A 17,756-nucleotide genomic window follows, 5' to 3' on the forward strand; every position below is an offset into this window, starting at 1 on the left:
CAGTTCATAGCACTGTCAGGAAATGTGAGTGGGAAAGCTGTCCTCAACGGTACAGTCCAAAGACTAATTTGGGCACTTGGGGAAGGCTGTGTAGAAAAGATTCATGTCTTAAATGTGCCCATTTGCCTTCAATTCCAGAAGCAGAACATGCTTTTATCAACAAGGAGAAGGTGCAGAAGGAGGTGAAGGCTGCACCAACAGAAAATGCCACGCTGAGCTGCACAGGTAAGACAGGTGTTGTCTGAAATACAGCAGAGAACAGTAAAGTAAAATCTAGTTTCTATTATACAGTGATCCAGTTGCAGTAGTCTGTGCTGAGGTTTTTTCCCTATACTTGATTGCCTGGGTTTGTAGCAAGTATTTGGTTTTAGTATGGCACAAAGACCTGTTTCAGTCTGTCTGTAGAATAATAATTACTGATATATGTACAATGGAAGCAATATTCAAGATAGTATTCAAATCTCTCCTGTGCCTGAGATCCCAAGCAGTAATTCTTGTTCACCGAAACATTTGACTAAGATAAGTATGTGCAGTGAGGCTGGAGTGCATGTTCTACGTGCAGCCTTTCGTGGCAGGAGAAGCAGGAACTTCTCCTAGTAGTACACTGCCTTTTTACTATGCCTTTATGTTGGAGGCTGCATCTGGATAGGTGAGTCTGCTACTCACAGTAAGAGACCTGGTAGAGCTGACTATTCCCAGAGCTCAAAGTAAGATAGATATCTGCAAATCACACACAAAGAAGAAAGGACTGCGTTGGTGAGCATATTTCCTTTGTGCCTTTGACAGTCACAGTTGTGGTAGTGGTAGAGGCCATGAGGAGTCTGTTCAGGAAGCCAGGAGTACTGTTCTGGGTCATGAAAAGGCAGCCAGTGGTTTGACTATCGCATGTGTATGTGTTTTGATGTTTCACAGTGGGTCTTAAGCAAAAGGAACTCAGGTTTTGGTTGCCTGCAGGACAGATGTTCTTTTGGGTTCAATATGTTTGCATAGTGACTTGCAACCATGGGACTGGTGTTCAAGGACCCTCTTGATTCCTTCAGTTCCCAGGTTCTTTCTTGCCTAGATTTGACACTTTGTTTCAACAGAAGAGCTGATATTCTCTAGTGAAGGCTATTAGTTTGGGCACAAGTGGTAACCTAAACCTGTTCCAACCTGTACATAAAACCTGCAAGATGGTCTCATTTCAGTCCCTCAGTCAATACTTTTTCTTTTCTTCCCTCAGAGCCAAAACCTGTGTTTATAAACCAGGAGAAGGTGCAGAAAGAGGTGAGTGCTGCCCTGGCAGCAAGTGCCTCCCTCAGCTGTGAAGTAGCACAGGATCCAACCGAAGTAAAATGGTACAAGGATGGAAGACTGCTTGCCTCCTCCAGAAAGTTCAAACTGGAATCTGTGGGCAAAACACGGCGTCTGGTTGTGGAGCAGCTGGAGAAGAAAGATGCTGGAGAATACATCTGCGAGGCTGCTGGCCAGAAGATGACCTTCAAGTTGGAAACAACTGGTGAGCATTCGCTTTGGGAGCACTAAGCAGCTGTTTATGTGGCTTAGAGGAAGACTGGCTGTCTTCTACCCTGTGGGCACAGAACAGCCACAATTCCCCCTGGAAACACATCAGTGACCCACACCACAAATTGGATTCTCATTTTTAATGTAGTGGTAGCGAGGTGAAAATCTGGATGTGGAATATTTTTGACTAAGGTACTTCTACTTGAATTTCTAGATGCACTGCATTACCCTCTAGACTGTCTTTCTGAATACATAAGCAACCACAGCTGACTATGATCCTGATTTATATCTAGGTTCAGGCTTACTGTTTCAGTTAGGTTAGATGAATAGCACCAGAGAAGATAGGGAAATACAGCAGTTCATTGATAGCACGTGTCGGAAGAATGCAGCTCAGTGCTGTGCAGTTTGCTGCTTCATTCCCTCTTACAAGTTGCACCCAAGGCTGGAAAAGACCACTGAGATAGCTGAGTCCAACCCCAGCCCACCCTCACTGTACTTACACAGCTTATTGTTGCTATAGAAAACAGCTTCTCTGTAGAGAAACTGAGTTAGTTCCAATAAGTGGCTGAAGCCCTAAGTGATCCAAGGTGAAGCATGATCCAAACTGGAATTTAGCTAATTGTAGTAGGGAAACCAAGCCTTAATGAGATAAATTATTTAAAATATGAGTCCTCCATCTAAAACAGCATTGAACTCTTACCCTGGTTGATGATAGAAGTGAGAGTTGAACAGCAGAAGTCTGAAGTTATGCTCCTTATTTCTCATCACTCAAGAGAATATTTGAGTATATTAATTCCTTTGGCTATGTTAGAGCTCATAATGAGGTCAGCTGATGTTCTTTAAATGCTCGGAGTCTAGCAATGTGGGGAAGTGGACTGCTATTTGCTGTTGAGCTTTAGGCTAAGAAGCCTGATTTTAGAGGACCTGACTTCCCCTTTCCCTTCCCCTCTCCTCCCCTTCTCCCTGGATCGATCCCGCATGGTTTGAGAAATAGTTCAGAGCAAGGTAAATGAGGAATAGCCATGTGAAAACCTGTTGTTTACTGCACTCTAAAAGACACTTAGTCAAAAGACAAGTGTGTGTTCCATGCTTAAGATTACAGGAGATCCTAGAAACAACTCAGCTGTTCAAACCTGTAGTCTGGCTGAATATTTTATTGTCAGTTTTGGTCAGGAGGAGATGCTTGAGTAAGACAAATAAAAGGTCATGGGTAAGTTGGTCCTTCTTGTGATATACTTCTAGGCTTTCATCAGGGAAAAGCTTAATTAGTCCAAATAATTATTGCAGAAACCACACCAAGAACATGAGAGTGAAATTTCAAATTTCTTGATGTGATGGTAAACTTTACCTGGTTCTGCCATTCCCCAAATGTTTGTTTCCTTATGACAAGAAGAACTTTGCAAAAGTAATTTTTTTTTCAGTCTTGTGTGCAACACAAAAAGAGGTAAATTCTACAAGGCCACCTGAAATGTTTTTTCCATCTGGAAAGATCCATTTAAGAGCACCCATGGACCTGGTTATGAACAAGTTTTCTTCTTTGCAAAGGCTGTTGCTTAATTAGCAGATACTGTACCTGGGAGAGGAAGAGGGAAGTAACTTGTTTTGGAAGTCCTGATGCTATTCAAGCATTCAAGGCCAGGCTGGATGGGGCTTTGTGCAATCTGGTGTAGAGGGAAGCATCCCTGCCTAGAGCAGGGGGTTTGGAACTGGGTGATCTCAAAGGTCCCTTCCAACCTAAACCTTTCTCTGATTCCTTTGATGATTCTATTTCTCAGCTGCTGGTGTGAGATCTCCAACCTCTCCCCGTTGTCTTTCAGTGTGGCAGATGAAGCTGGTGAAAGATCTGCAGTCCCTGGAATTCCCTGAGAAGGGAACTGTCACCTTTTCGGTGGAGGTGTCCCATGAGGATGTGGAAGGGACTTGGCAGAAGGACGGCGTGCGGCTGAAGCCTGCACCAAATATCACGATGGGTGTCCAGGGGAAGAAACATTCCCTGACACTTTCACGGTTACTTAGATTTACCTATGCCCGTGACAGGGGAAGCCACCCCACGGCCCCCCCCCCCGGGGCCCGGAACGGAGGGGGAAAAGGGGAGTGGGATAAAACAGCGACAATCTAAGGAGAAAAAACTTATTTTACTAAATATGATATCGAAATACAAGATAACACAATATAATATAATTAAGGCTAACAAATCGAACGAAACAGAGAGAGAGAGAGAGTCCCCGAAAACCGAGAGGCCTACTGTGAACTCTAGGCGACACGGCTGGAACGCTTCCCACTCTCCGAGAAGTTCGAGAGAAGAAGGAGGGCACTTCAGCCTGGGAACGAGATTATACAGCGTCCTGGTCCCGTGACTTATTGTTACTCCCGTTGTTCTCTGGGATATGTAGTCTTCTTCTGTGGACTGCACATTCAACAGAAGTATCCATACTTGACATGATGTTATGATGTGGAATACTGATAGCAAAATTACAAAATTACAAAACCATGACATTTGTGACCCTTGAAGATGCAGGACTCATTTCCTTTAAAGCAGAAGGCATCAATTCATCGGGGAGGCTCACTGTGACAGGTATTGGTTGGTGCAAGGTGTCATTATCTGCTCCTGTCCCAGATTACTTGAACAGCAGAACCAGCTTTCCTTCCAGCTGCAAAGAATGTTATACACTGGGCCATTGCCACCAGAGTATCCCTCAGATATCAAGAGGATTGTTGGAACGTTATTGTCCCTAGCACAAGTAATGATAATGTGCTCAAAACAATAGGTTTTTTTGTTGTTAATTACAAGTTCTAGTACGCATGGAGAGTAGGCACTGCCTTTCATTATTCCTTATGCCAGATGCTCCTAGAGACCTCATTCCCAACTAAATCCACATCCTTCTTTCTCCTTCTCAGAATTGCCTGTGAAAATCAGCAAACCATTGGCAGACGTTAGCGTCACTCAGAAGGACAAGGTCACATTTGAGTGTGAGCTGTGCAGGCCCAAGGTGGACGTCAAGTGGTTCAAGGTATGGCATGTAATGGTATTTTCCTTTCTGACTTCTCTGGAAATGAATGAGAGCCTTTAATTTCACTTCCAAGGGATGCGAGTCTGAGATTTTGCTTGATAGCTTTTGCATTGCTCTCTTTTCTTTGTGCTCTTTTACTTGCCCAGATCAGCACTCTTTGTTATTATGTCCTGAGTTCATTTATCAAGTTTAAATTGAAGTTTGTATTGGGTTTATTGTGAACTCCTGAGGTCTTGCTGCACAAAATATTGTTGGTTGGAGCACAGTCTTGAGCTTCAACTCTAACACAGAAATTCTCAGCCAGGATTTTGTAGCCTTGTTGTGAACTGGGTTTTAGGGTGAAATCTGAGTTTTCTTTGCACCTGACAGTGTGAGAATTTGCTCTGGCACTTTGTGTGCCTCCCCGGTGCTTAGATGTTCCTTCCCTTACTTGAGGATAACGTCATTTATTCAAGGTGATGTCCAAACGGGCTTGTTAACAGTCCTCCGCAGTGCTTTAAGCTGTCATAGGTCAGCCAGAATTTATGCAAGTTCTATAGCCATTCCTACATGTTGAAAACACTGCACTGTGCTTAAGCTTCAGCATATGTTCCAGTAAGCACAGTTCCATTAATTCTAGGGGAGTGGGTGAATTAAGCATAGATCTGAAAGCTCCCTTTGCTCAGTGCAGAGATGGAAGGACTCATGGAGATCTGACTTGATATTTTCCTTTCTAGGATGGGAAGGAGCTCCATCAAAGTAAAAGAAGTGGGCATTACTTCCCAGGGAAATAAGGGAAGTCTTATTATTCACTAGTGTGAATTTGAAGATCAGGGAACATACACGTGCCAAGCAGCCTAAGAGAAGACATCAGCTACCCTAAAGGTTCATGGTATGTTTAACTGAAAGAGCAAATAAATCCTATTGTGGTATTTTGCACCACAGGAAGAAATGCTTCATGGGCTGTTTGGGCACTTCTTGGTTAGTCCTTTTGGATACCTTTCTCTTTCTTCTTTATGCTCAAGACATATTTTCCCTCCATGTGTTGCATTGGTTAAGCCCCAGTTTGTAGCTCATCGGCGGGCTCTGAAGCATCAGAATGGTTACTAAACACACAGGTCTGCTGTGCCCTGGTAGATTCCATCTTCCCAAGGGACGTCTGAAAGGATGCTTTTTTTCTGATTTCCTACTAGCTGCTGTCCTCATGTGGCCACTTGAGTTCAGTGTTAGCATGAACATGAACATCTGTCCTGTCCCATGACTTTGGTGAACTCTCATTTTCTCTCTCAGTCTGCAACCAGGTTGGGTTGCTGTTTCAGTACTGGCTGTTTTATACAGGAACTCTGCTCCTGAGGTTAATCTAAGTTGTATCCAGGCCCTTCAGAAGGAAAGGGAAATAGCAGCACAGAAATATGGTCTGATTCTGACATAAATAAATGCAGACCTGGAGAGTTAAAAGGGATTGTGTGATGTTCAAGGGACTTTGAAGCAAAGATGTCCCCTAGGTAAGATTTGTGGCTGACATTCCCCATACATTGTGGGCACACAAGGTAAGGAGAGACTAGTGATGAGCATGCAGAGAAGCCAATGGTTCAGACAGGTTTGTAGTGACACGACATTGTAGAGTTCTGTCTAGTTCTCCTTGGCATAGTTTGAAAAATGAAGATGAGGAGATTGGTGGTAACCAATATGGCTTCCACAAATTCAAGCCATGCCTGACAAACTTGGTGGCCTTTCATGATGGAGTAACAGCATCAGTGGATAATGGGAGAGCAACTGACATCATCTACATGGACCTGTGCAGAGCATTTGATCCCGTCCTGCATGACATCCTGGTCACCAAACTGGAGAATAATGGTTTTGATGGATGGACCAGTTGCAGGATAGGGAACTGTCTGGATGGTCAGACTTAGAGAGCTGCAGTCAATAGCTCAGTGTCCAGGTGGAGGGTGGTGTTGGGACCAGTGTTATTTAATATTTTTGTAGGCAACATGGACAGTGGAATAAAATGCAGCCTCAGCAAGTTTGCAGATGACACCAAGCTGAGCGGTGCTGTTGATGTGCTAGAGGGAAGGGATGCTACCCAGAGGGACCCGGACAGGCTGGAGAGATGGGCCCTTGGCAGCCTCATGAACTTGAGTGTGGCCAAGTACAAGGCCCTGCACCTGGGTCAGGGCAATCCCAAGCACAGGCACAGGCTTAGAGGAGAATGATTTGAGAGAAGCCTTGACCCTGAGGAGAAGAGTTGGTGTGGAGGGAGATGTCCCTGCCTATAGCAGGGGGACTGGAACTAAATGACCTTAAAGATTCAGTCAGTTCTATTGTTTTTCTACCCTTAATTTTGCTTGAAAGGTTTTAGAATAAATGAGATTCCGTGAAAACTGTTTGCAGGGAGCTCCATTGTAGCTAGTAAGTCTATCTTTAAGTTCAAGGGCAATAATGCATTGACTGTGTTGAAGAGAGAAATGACTCAGGAATGGATGATGGCTTAGAATAAAACATAATCCTACTTATTTTCTATGCGAATATGTGTAAGGAAAAGATGCTGCACTCAGTTCTGGAAATACCCTGACAAATATATTTCTAGTGTTTCACAGCTGGAGATATCAAGATTGTTAAAGCACTGGAAGATGTGGAAGTGAATGAATATGGGAGTGCATCTTTTGTCTGTGAGATTTCACACAATGAGGTTCAGACCCAGTGGTACAAAGATGACAACAAGCTGAAGGCTGATGACAACATCAGAATGCGGCAAGATGGTAGGGTGTAAGAGGGGGATCTTTCTCCTGAGTGGGGGGTGGGTTGGAGATCAAGCATATAAGACATCTGAAATGAAGAGGGTTCAGAAGGGAGTTCCCCTTTTGTTTTGGGACTGAGGTTTAGGTGGAACAAGTGACATGGTGGGATGCTTAGTGTGGGAAGTGTGATGCTATCCCACCATCCCACACTGCCAGGAGCAGGTAGGAAATGAGTGCAGTTATTTCCAAAGTGGGGGTGAACAGGGCAGTCAGTTCACCTCTCCAAAGAGGTTTTGTCTGACAGTGAGTGTGATCCTTCTGTATCAGGTACTTTGAAGGTGACGACGGCCACATTTGGTCAGTCCTTGTAGAAGTCATGTTTAGATTACACTTTGGTGGGGATGTGGACGTGGGGGAATGGGTGGTTTCACTGACATGAGAGAACAGGCAGTGATGCTGTGAAACCAGATGGATGATGCTCAGCCTGGCCATGTGCCTCAGAGCTCTTTGCTCAAGGAAGCGAAGTGTAGTTGTGGGTTTGCTCTCAAGAGCACAGTTTGGTAGGGATGAGCTGGCGGTTGGACTAGATGACCTTAGTGGTCTTTTCCAGCCTTAGTGACTCTGTGGTTCTCTGCTTCAGGAAAGAGCTACTCGCTGACTTACACACGTGTCCAAGTCAAGGATGCAGCAGAAATCAAATCTGTAGCAGAAAAGGCAGAATCTCGTGAATCTTCTGCCCATCTTACAGTTAAAGGTAATTATGCTTCTGATGACGATTTTGATTAAATTATCTTATGTTATAAACGAGCTAACATCCTTTGCTTTAATGTCAAGGAAGTTAAACACCACTAGGACCTTTCACAGAAATGCAAACTCCTACCTACCTACCTTTCTGCCCACAAAATATCCAGCTTGTCTTTTGGAATTTACTTTTGCTAAGTAAAACAGATTATTTTCTTAGGAGGTTTATTTTCTACCTTTCGACTTCAGATTTGTGTTTGAACGTTGAGGGATAAAAAACATAGCTTGACTTTTTCTTCATTTTCTCTTGCTGTTTGAAAAGAACACAGGGTTTTTGTTTTTTTTTTTAATATATACAATGTTAAAGTATATATATGATGTTAAGTGTGATAAAGAAAAGGGAGACATTTGAGTTAGCATACTACTCAAGAGTTCAGTCCCCAGCTTTGCCACTGTTACCATTATAAGGGCAAGAACTTCCTGGAAAATGAATTTCTCCTGAGTCATTACATTTGAGCTACAGAGACCTTTACTAGGAGAAAACTTGTTGTTCAGAGCTAAGTTGCTGTATTTAACCAAAGTAATTATCAATGTCCGTGTTTCATTGAACCTCTTTTCCATTTCGTAATGCGAGGAGTTTGATATTGGGATGGGAAGGTCATGGTTTGATTTAGATGTTGGACTGGGAATCAGAAGATCTGGGCTCTTTTCAGATTGTCAATCTTATTGTCTGACTTCTTAACAACATTCTTTTCTTTCTATTATTTTTTAATGATGTTTCAAGGCATTCTGAGCTGATAGGTGTAGTGTTCATGTGCAGTAATGCTGACGTAAGTGGGGTGATAATGTAAGGGTTTTTTACATTCCTTCTAAATCTCTGCTTTCTCTTGTTCCATCCTTCTTAAAGAGCAATCCATTAATCTAGTAAAGGAGCTGTGTGATGACTATGTGACTGAGCCTGAAGAAGCCAAATTTGAATGCGAGATATCCATTCCTTCTGTGAAACCTCCCAAGTGGTATTCCTACGTGGGGAAGTCTAACAGGCTGGCAGATACTTGATTATGCAGCAAGAAGGCACCATCCACCAGCTGACCATACTGAAAACCACCACTGATATGACAAGCACCATTCAGTTCTCAATTGGCAAATCAAAACCCACAGCCAATCTGCTTGTCAGAGGTAACATATCCTGGCTTGGTTTACATCATGAAGATGAAGAATTAATTAACGTACAGCCTTCCTTCTCTGGGGTCTTTGAAATATTGTGTGTGTGTCTGGAGGGTCTGCTCCATTTCCAGTTCAAAGTCGTTGGACACTAAATGAGACAGCTGCATCTCAGTAAAAGATCTGTTTGAATAGTTGTGATGTGCTTACTATTCAGATCTACAGAGCTGAGGTTTTGTCCTTGGCTATAGCAAAGAAGTCAAATCAGGTGAAATTAATTGTATTTCTGAAGTAGACAAGTTTGAGTTTGGTAGCACCTAAATTTGATGCAGTTTGTCATTGATTTCATCTGAAAGAAACTTGCAGGCTTTTTATCTGCTGTTGTCCCCAGCGTAAGAGTCTCCATTCACACCCTAAAGTACTTGTTATATTTTCAACTCACTCTTATTTGAATAAAAGCCTCAACAATTGGGAGCAATTTAATAAGCACAGAACAAGAGCTGGACCTTGCATTTGGTAGATAACATACAGTATTACTTTTAGAAATGTAGTCAGTGGCATTCCCTATAGACAATCGTTTGTTTTATCTTTAGAGTTGTTCAAAGAACCATTGTGAACATGACATTAATTGGAATGGAATACACGCAAGAGACTATCCTCTTCTTCCAATTGTCCTCATCCTTTCTTCTCTTCCACCCCTGCTTTGCAGATTACCATATACAAATCACCAGGAAGTTGAAGGACAAGACAGCTTTGGAACGTCATTCTGTCATCCTGTCCTGTGACTTCAGGCCTTCTCCAAAGGTTGTGAAATGGTTCAAGGGCCACACACTCATCAAGCCCTCTGAGAAGTACAAGATCAAGAGGGATAAGCATTCAGCAGAGCTCAAGATTCTGAAGCTGAACCTATTTCACCTCAGATTTCTCTTCTTGAGGTTGATTTCTGCCGTTCTCTCCTGCTAACTTTATAAATGTATAATGTTCACTGAGAAGATTACACAAAGATCATCTAGTCCAACCATTCTACCACATCCCAGTATGATTTATAGTAACAGTGGTAACAGTTCACCTTGTTTCCCCACAGCCCGCAATATAGAAGTATCGAAGCACCTGCAGGATGTGGAAATTGAAGAAGAGAGCTCTGCTGTCTTCTCCTGTGAGCTGTCCCGTGATGACGAGGATGTGGAATGGTTCCTGAATGGCAACCTCCTTTACACCAACAATTACAATGACATCAAGAATGTTGGCAATTGCTGCACACTGACAATGAAGCAGGTTAAGCCTGAGGATGCTGGCACAGTGACAGTGAAGTCAGACAAGGTGTCAGAAAGCGCACCTGAAGGTGATAGGTGGGTCTGATCACAGCCCTCCTGGATGTAAGAGATGCTAAGGAGCTCCAGTTCATTCTATTGTGCAGCAGTCCTGCTTCTAAAGCTCACCTCTCTGGGGTGACAAGTCATCAGAGGCTTTCTTCCAGTGGAAGGTTCCATTGCAGCAGATATCAAGGAAGGAGGATGGTTTTGGTGTCCTGCCAAAGCATTCCATTGCTTTTTATCATCATTTTATTTAGCACAAGGAGAGTTACAAGAGCAGTTTCTTTTACTGCTTCAGTAACATGCAGTGTCAATGCTGTTGTCTCCAAGGATTTATGACTGAAGGAGAGATCATTCAATGTGTGTTTTGCCTCTGGGATGACTAGTGACCAGGCTGTGAGCAACCTGATCTAGCTGTGAATGTCCCTTTTTATTGCAGGGGAGCTGGGCTAGATGGCCTTTAAGGGTCTCTTCCAATTCTAAGGGTACTGTGATTCTAATCTGCTCTCCCCAGCAATTAAGCTCTTTTACTCTATGCGCTCAGAGTTTGAAGGATTTCCTCTTTCTCCTTTCTTTTGCATTTGGTGGAAGTTTTTTCCTCAGTATAAACATCTGATGTGTGAAATAGAAGATAGATAAAAGGAGTCAATAAAACAGGAAAATCAAATATGTTCAGCAGCTTATCCTCTTAATCCTGTGGCCTGCTGTATGAGCTCTGCTCCATGTGAGGGCAATGCCAGCTCTCCAGCTTTAGAAGAGCCGCATCCCAATTACTTCATATGATATCAGTCCCATCCAAGGCAATGCAGGCTGTCCCTCCTGTTCCCTGTATTCTCCTACTGATTAGTTCAGAATTCCATAAAGTGCATTCAGTCAACACACATGAAACCGCTTTAGGTTCTATATTGGTGTCGTCAGTGCTGGTAAAGATTTATTTATCCCTCTTTAAAAATCTGAAAGCAACTGGAAATGTCTCAACTTCTGTATCACATTGATCTGTTTTGCCTTTTTAATTGCAGAGAAGCCTGCTGTCTTCATGAAGTCCTTGGATGATGTTTTTGGTGAGGAGCGGGGTGTGATTAAATTGGAATGCGAAGTCTCTAAAGAGAAGGTCAAACCAGTGTGGAAAAAGGACGGTGTTGTGCTCACTTCTGGCAACAAGTATGAGCTGGTACAGTCTGGGAAGACCCTATGTCCCCTTATCCATGACCTCGAGAAGTCAGATGCAGGTTTCTATACCTGTGATATTGGCAGTGATGTTGCCAAATCAAAGGTCGGCATTCAGGGTAAGTACTGTGGAAAGTAAAGGAGTGCTGAAAGCACATTCAGTGTGGTCACTATGTCTTACACCTATTCCCCCACGAGCCTTAATAGTTTCTACAATAGAAGTGTATTACTGCAATTTAGCACAGTGATGTCTGGAAAATTCCCATTGCTTTTGATGTAAATGTATCGCATTTTGCCATGAAAATCACTAAACACATCAAGAATGTCCTGGAAATATTTCCTTTCTAAACATCCCTAAAATGGAGAAATCGTTTGAACACCAGTAGGGGTAGGATGGTAACAAATGAGCTAATAGAAACAGTTAATTTCTTGTCATGGGCAAAACCCTTTTTCTCACGCAGCATCCTAGAGTTGTCCTCTCTGTTAGGTTGTTCCCTCTGTAGCTCATTGAATCTTCATTCTGCTCCATGGACTGAGCTGCTCTAATTGTAGTTCTTCCAGAGCAAAGCCAAGAGATTCACGTCTCTTTTTTTTTATAGCTTTCTGGTAATTCTGAGTGGAGAATGTCTTAGAGAATACATCAGTAAGGAACACAGCCATGTTCTGCAAATCCTGAGTTAAAACACCAGTACTGCTACTCATGTCAGTCACAAATGCCTTTTCTCCATATAAACCTCATTCTAACCTATCTCTTACCTTCCAGAGCTGAATAGTGGCATTACCAAACGGCTGAAAAACACTGAAATCCAGGAGGGAGAAGATTGTACTTTTGAATGCATTCCGTCCCATGAAAGCATTGATGAGTTCAACTGGACACTGAATGGAAGCAGAGTGGAAAGTGGTGGGCGATTTAAAGCTTCTAACGTGGGTCGGAAATATACTCTCATTATCAAAAGTGTGACTCCTACTGACGCTGGGGAAGTCGTTTTTACTGCCCGTGGTCTAACCTCCAAAGCCTCTCTGTCTGTGAAAGGTAATGAGATGGGAGAGATTCTGGGGTCTGATTCCTTCAACTGTCTTCTGATAAGATTGTCGTGAGAGCTAACTCATAATATGGTTAAAGTGAATAGCAACCTTCTACTTGAACCTCAAAGCACTGAGAATTTCTCTTAAAAATAAGTAAAAGGAGGAAACATTTTACACAAATGTGAGAACTACCCAAAGCACTGGGGTAGTGTTGGCAATGGTCATCTCACTACAGCTTGTTCCATTAACAGTAAGTCAGGAATGATCTGTTGAGGGAACTGTGGGAGCAAATATCCTCTAAGTATAAGCTGAAGGGATGGCCTTCACATCATCTAGCTGTACAACAAATTCCTATCTAGAACATGTGCATCTGAGAGCATCATCCGAGGCTCCCAGTGTGATGAGTGGAGAGAAGAAAGAGGCAGTTTTCAGACATGGTTCATCATCCTCAATTGGGTAGATTTAAGAGAGAATAAATGCTGCCTGGAATTCTATTGTCTGTACTTTGCAGATTACTGCTGGCTGTAGGATGGCGTCTGTTGCAAGTGCCTCTCTAACTTATCTCCAGCAGGTAGATGCATGTATTTTGAGAGAGGCCTCCTACCCTAAGTGTATGTTACTCAAAAAGCAATGTTTTCTTCCAGGAAAACCTACTGAGGTTTCAAAACAGCTGGAGGATAAGACAGCAGCAGCAGGGCAGGACATCAGCCTGAGCTGTGAGCTGTCAAAACCGGATTTGAACATCAGGTGGTGCAAGGATGGCAAAGCAATCAGAAAAAGCCAGAAGTACGACTTGCAGCAGGAGGGAACTGGGGCCATTCTGATTATCCATGACTCTACTGCCAAGGACAGTGGGGAGTACCCCTGTGAGACAGAGGACTCCATAACAAAAGCCAGGGTCACTGTGCAAGGTGAGTTGAAAAGCACACTGGGGATGGCATGTAGAGAAGTCGAGGTAAATATCTGCAGCCTGTGGGTGATGTTTTTCTCTTCTGTTTCCTTGAGCAGGATCAATTCTTAGTTTTCAGAAAATATGATGGATTAAAATCTTTTCCTTAAAATAATCTGGAAACTGAATGATTCTCCAGTGTGATGTGGATCTGGGCAGCCTGGTCTGGTGGTTGGTGACCCCTTGGAGGGGGTTTGAAACTAGATGATCTTTGAGGTCCTTTTCTACTCAGGCCACTCTATGATTCTGTGATCATTCTATGATTCTATGATCTTGGGTGTTAGTGAGCCAGGAAAAGATGGCAATCTGAATTAGTCTATATTGAATATGTGTAATCAAAACTATATGCAGTTTATCAGATGAGATCCTACCAGCGCATGTATAATGGTATTGAACTTTCCAGATATCTACTGGAATTATCAAACCTATGTAAATGGGTGGACTCTGTGGTCTTCTTAGACTCTTTGCATCTCTATGTGATATTCTGAAATGAGGGCAAAGGAGATTCAGGACACCTCTGTATGCTTGGGACTTGTTGGGGTAACAAATCCCTTTGTCCTACACCCTCATCCTTTTTTTTTTCCTTCCAGAAAAACCTAATTACTTTATCAAGGAACTTTCAGATGTGAAAATTGAAGAAAGTGGAAGTGCACTTTTTACATGTCAGAGCGAGAAAGCCGCATCCTTCGTCATATGGAGGAAAGGCATTGCTGAGCTCAGGCCTGGCAGGAAATACAAGAGGGCACAGAAAGGACAAGACCTGCAGCTGTGCATAAAAAATCTGGAGAAAAGTGACAGTGACGTGTACACCTGTGACATTGGTGATGCCCGGTCCAGAGCCAAGCTGGTTGTACAAGATATGTGTGAGAGCCATATGACTGCGCATCCTGTTTCTCCACTACCAAGACATTATCCTGGTAGAATTTGTACATTTATGGCAGGTCTTTGGGGCTGCAGCTGTCTGGCCTGAATAGTGGTTCACAAGCCATGAACAGAGCAAGCTGCACGGAAAGAAAAAGAACTACCGACTAGAGCAGTGCCATTGAGAACTTTATGTATCATTTAAAAACCAAAAATGCTGATGTACGGTGAGGCTGGTGACCCAGAAATCAGTGTGAACTTTCTATCTCTGACCTTTCTGAGTTACAAATAGTCCTCCAGAGTTCTAGGCAAAAATTCCCTGATGCTGCATTCTGGGTAGTTGTCACGGTTTAAACAAAAATCTACCTGTGTCCGTGACAGGGGGGCCACAGGCAAGCGAGGTGCTAGAAGGAGCTGAACCTCTGTCCCAACTACTTCAGAAGCAGCCTGAACCCCCTCGTACACAGCTAAGATCTCCTTCTCAGTTGGAGTGTAGCACTCCTCAGACTCTTTATATGCTCGACTCCAAAGTCCCGGGGGTTGGCCTTGGGTTTCTCCTAAAGCTCTTTGCCACAAACTCCAAGTGGGACCTTTCTCTCCAGCAGCAGTGTAGAGGATGTTCTTTACATCCTGTCCTGTCCGTACTGGCCCCAAGGCCACGGCACGGGCTATCTCTTGTTTTCTCTGCTCAAAAGCCTGCTGCTGCTCAGGACCCCACGAGAAATTATTCTTCTTCCGTGTTACCTGATAGAGGGGGCTCACTATGTGGCTGTAGTTTGGGACATGCATTCTCCAAAAGCCCACTACTCCCAGAAAAGATTGGGTCTCTGTCTTGTTGGTGGGAGGAGACATAGCAGTGATTTTTTCAATCACATCTGCTGGGATGTGTCGATGCCCATCTTGCCATTTTACACCTAAGAACTGGATTTCCTGGGCAGACCCCTTCACCTTGCTGCGCTTAATGGCAAAACCAGCTTGCAAAAGAATTTGGATTATCTGTTTTCTTTTCTTGAAAATCTCTGCTGCTGTATGGCCCCACACGACAATATCATCAATATACTGCAAGTGTTCGGGAGCATTACCCTGTTCCAAGACAGCTTGGATCAACCCATGGCAAATTGTTGGGCTGTGCTTCTACCCTTGAGTTAAACGGTTCCAGGTATACTGAACAGCTCTACAGGAAAAAGTAAACTGTGGCCTTCATTTTGCAGCCAATGGGATGGAAAAGAAGGCATTAGCAATGTCAATGGTGGCATACCACCTAGCTTCTTTTGACTCCAGTTCATACTGGAGTTCTAGCATGTCTGGTACAGCAGAACTCAATGGAGGTGTGATTTCATTTAGGCCACGGTAATCCACCGTCAGCCTCCATTCTTCACTGGCTTTATGCACTGGCCATATGGGGCTGTTAAAAGGCGAGTGAGTTTTGCTAATCACTCTCTGATTCTCTAATTGGCAGATTAGCTTGTGAGTGGGGAGCAATGAGTCCCTGTTGGTGCGGTACTGCCGTCTGTGAACCACTCTGGTGGCAATTGGTACCTCTTGGTCTTTTACCTGGAGCAACCCCACAGCAGAAGGATCATCTGACAGACCAGGTAAAGCTGACATCTGCTTAACACCGTTTGTGTTAACAGCAGCTATCCCAAAGGCCCATCGATACCCCTTGGGATCCTTAAAATATCCCATCCTAAGGTAATCGATTCCCAGTATACATGGAGCCTCTGGACCAGTCACAATAGGTTGTTTTTGCCAGTTTTTACCAGTGAGGCTTATTTCGGCCTCCAACATAGTCATAGTTCTTGTAAACCCCCAGTTACTCCATGGATATATATTGGTTGTGTCCCTTGGTGACTTGAGGGCATTAGGGTGCATTGTGCACCAATGTCCACCAAGGCTTTATATTTCTGGACAGCACCAAACTCAGTCTGGAGGCTGTCGTAGTTGGACTGAAGAGTGTTGTACCCGAACCGGAGGACGTTATGCTCGGACTGGAGAGTGTCGAGTTTGGATTGGATACTCTCATTCTCAGCCCTGAGACTCTCTCTCTCAACCTCAAAATCTTCCCTCTCAGGAATGGTATTGAATAAGGCCCGATAAGCATTAGCTAGGCCCCAAGTCATTTGTGCCTCCTTAGATCTGCCTGAGCCACAACATTCCTGTCTCAAATATGCAGTCAAACTCTCAGGATTCTTTAAGTGTTCAGGAGTAAAGCTCCATGACACTAAAGATGTCTGTCCTCTAAAAGTCTCTCCAAAGTTTCTCCACACTCCCTGCCACTCAGTATTCTCTGACTCTAAGGAAGACTTCCTCCTGATGTTATAAATCCAGATACCGAGTGAGATCACTACAATAACCAACAGCAAATTGAGGGAGATTAATACGATTGACAGTGTGGTCCACTGGGACAATTGGTCAGTCGAAGACTGCTTAAAAGATGCAAAGAAAAAAGGAAAAGCACGCTCAAAAACCACCATATCCATACTATTGGTTGCATTAGTTGCTCCCTCTGGAGCTGCATGCAAATACCAAATAAGTGTTGCTAACCATGCTTTCAATCTATTATACATTCCTATAACTTCATAGGAAAAATAGGCTAGCTTAAACATGGTCCAATATGTTTGGAGCATCGTAAAAGAGGAACTAATGAAATGCAGTACCTTATAAAGCACACTTAGTAGAGGGAACATTTATTTATTTTTTTTTTTTTCAATAGAGAGGGAAAAAAAGTGAAAAAAAAAAACCAAAGCTCAGCAGTGTTTATAAAATAAACCGGAGTATTGGCAGTCCGCCTGGACTTTCAAGGTCAAGCTCACAGGTGCAGAATCGCAAACCTAAGATAGCTCCTTAACAGGAGTGATACTGATAGCAAAATTACAAAATTATTAAACCATGACACCCTGGTATATTTTTTTTATTAAATATTTTCCTTTTTTTTTTTCCTTAAATATTTTCCTTTTTACTATTTAAATGTTATGGGCACATCTTATAGAAACACAAGGCTGTTTACAAAGAAGTGCATGCTGTGTTGCTGTATGATGAGCAAGATACATCTATTCTTCATCTAGCAGGAATAGTTGCTGAGCCTTAAGAACAGTTTCAGAAAGCTTTGGGAATTTGGGCGTTTTCCTTGTTTCTGCAACACAAAATGAAAATTTACGCTGTATACAAAGAAAAGGGGAGTCCGAACTTGTACGTTAAATTTGAAGGAGATCAATCTGGGGTAATATTTAAAAAAACAAAAAAAAAAAAAGAAAAGGGGGAGTGTGGTCATCAAATACTATAAAATATATTAGCTGTTACTAGA

The 17,756-nt window shown here is 43.1% G+C and overlaps 1 protein-coding gene and 1 long non-coding RNA gene across 2 annotated transcripts; both read left to right on the forward strand.

Annotated features, from left to right (window-relative positions):
- The first annotated feature begins 4,442 nt into the window (after window positions 1-4,442).
- On the forward strand, window positions 4,443-7,250 carry LOC146755621 (uncharacterized). Its single transcript, XR_014937945.1, has 3 exons — window positions 4,443-4,514; window positions 5,231-5,385; window positions 7,081-7,250. It is a non-coding gene; the product is annotated as an uncharacterized LOC146755621 (long non-coding RNA).
- A 543-nt stretch (window positions 7,251-7,793) lies between these two features.
- Window positions 7,794-15,916, forward strand: LOC146755622 (obscurin-like). The gene is made up of 7 exons (XM_085525341.1): window positions 7,794-7,985; window positions 8,880-9,151; window positions 9,846-10,071; window positions 10,221-10,234; window positions 11,469-11,735; window positions 12,380-12,649; window positions 15,912-15,916. Exons 2-7 carry the CDS (start codon window positions 9,034-9,036, stop codon window positions 15,914-15,916), a joined length of 900 nt encoding a protein of 299 aa, XP_085381467.1. The 5' UTR covers window positions 7,794-7,985; window positions 8,880-9,033.
- The last annotated feature ends 1,840 nt before the right edge of the window (window positions 15,917-17,756 follow it).

This window comes from Coturnix japonica, chromosome 31 (genome assembly GCF_054131305.1).
Source record: "Coturnix japonica strain WE chromosome 31, WE-NBRP24, whole genome shotgun sequence".
Lineage (NCBI taxonomy): Eukaryota > Metazoa > Chordata > Aves > Galliformes > Phasianidae > Coturnix > Coturnix japonica.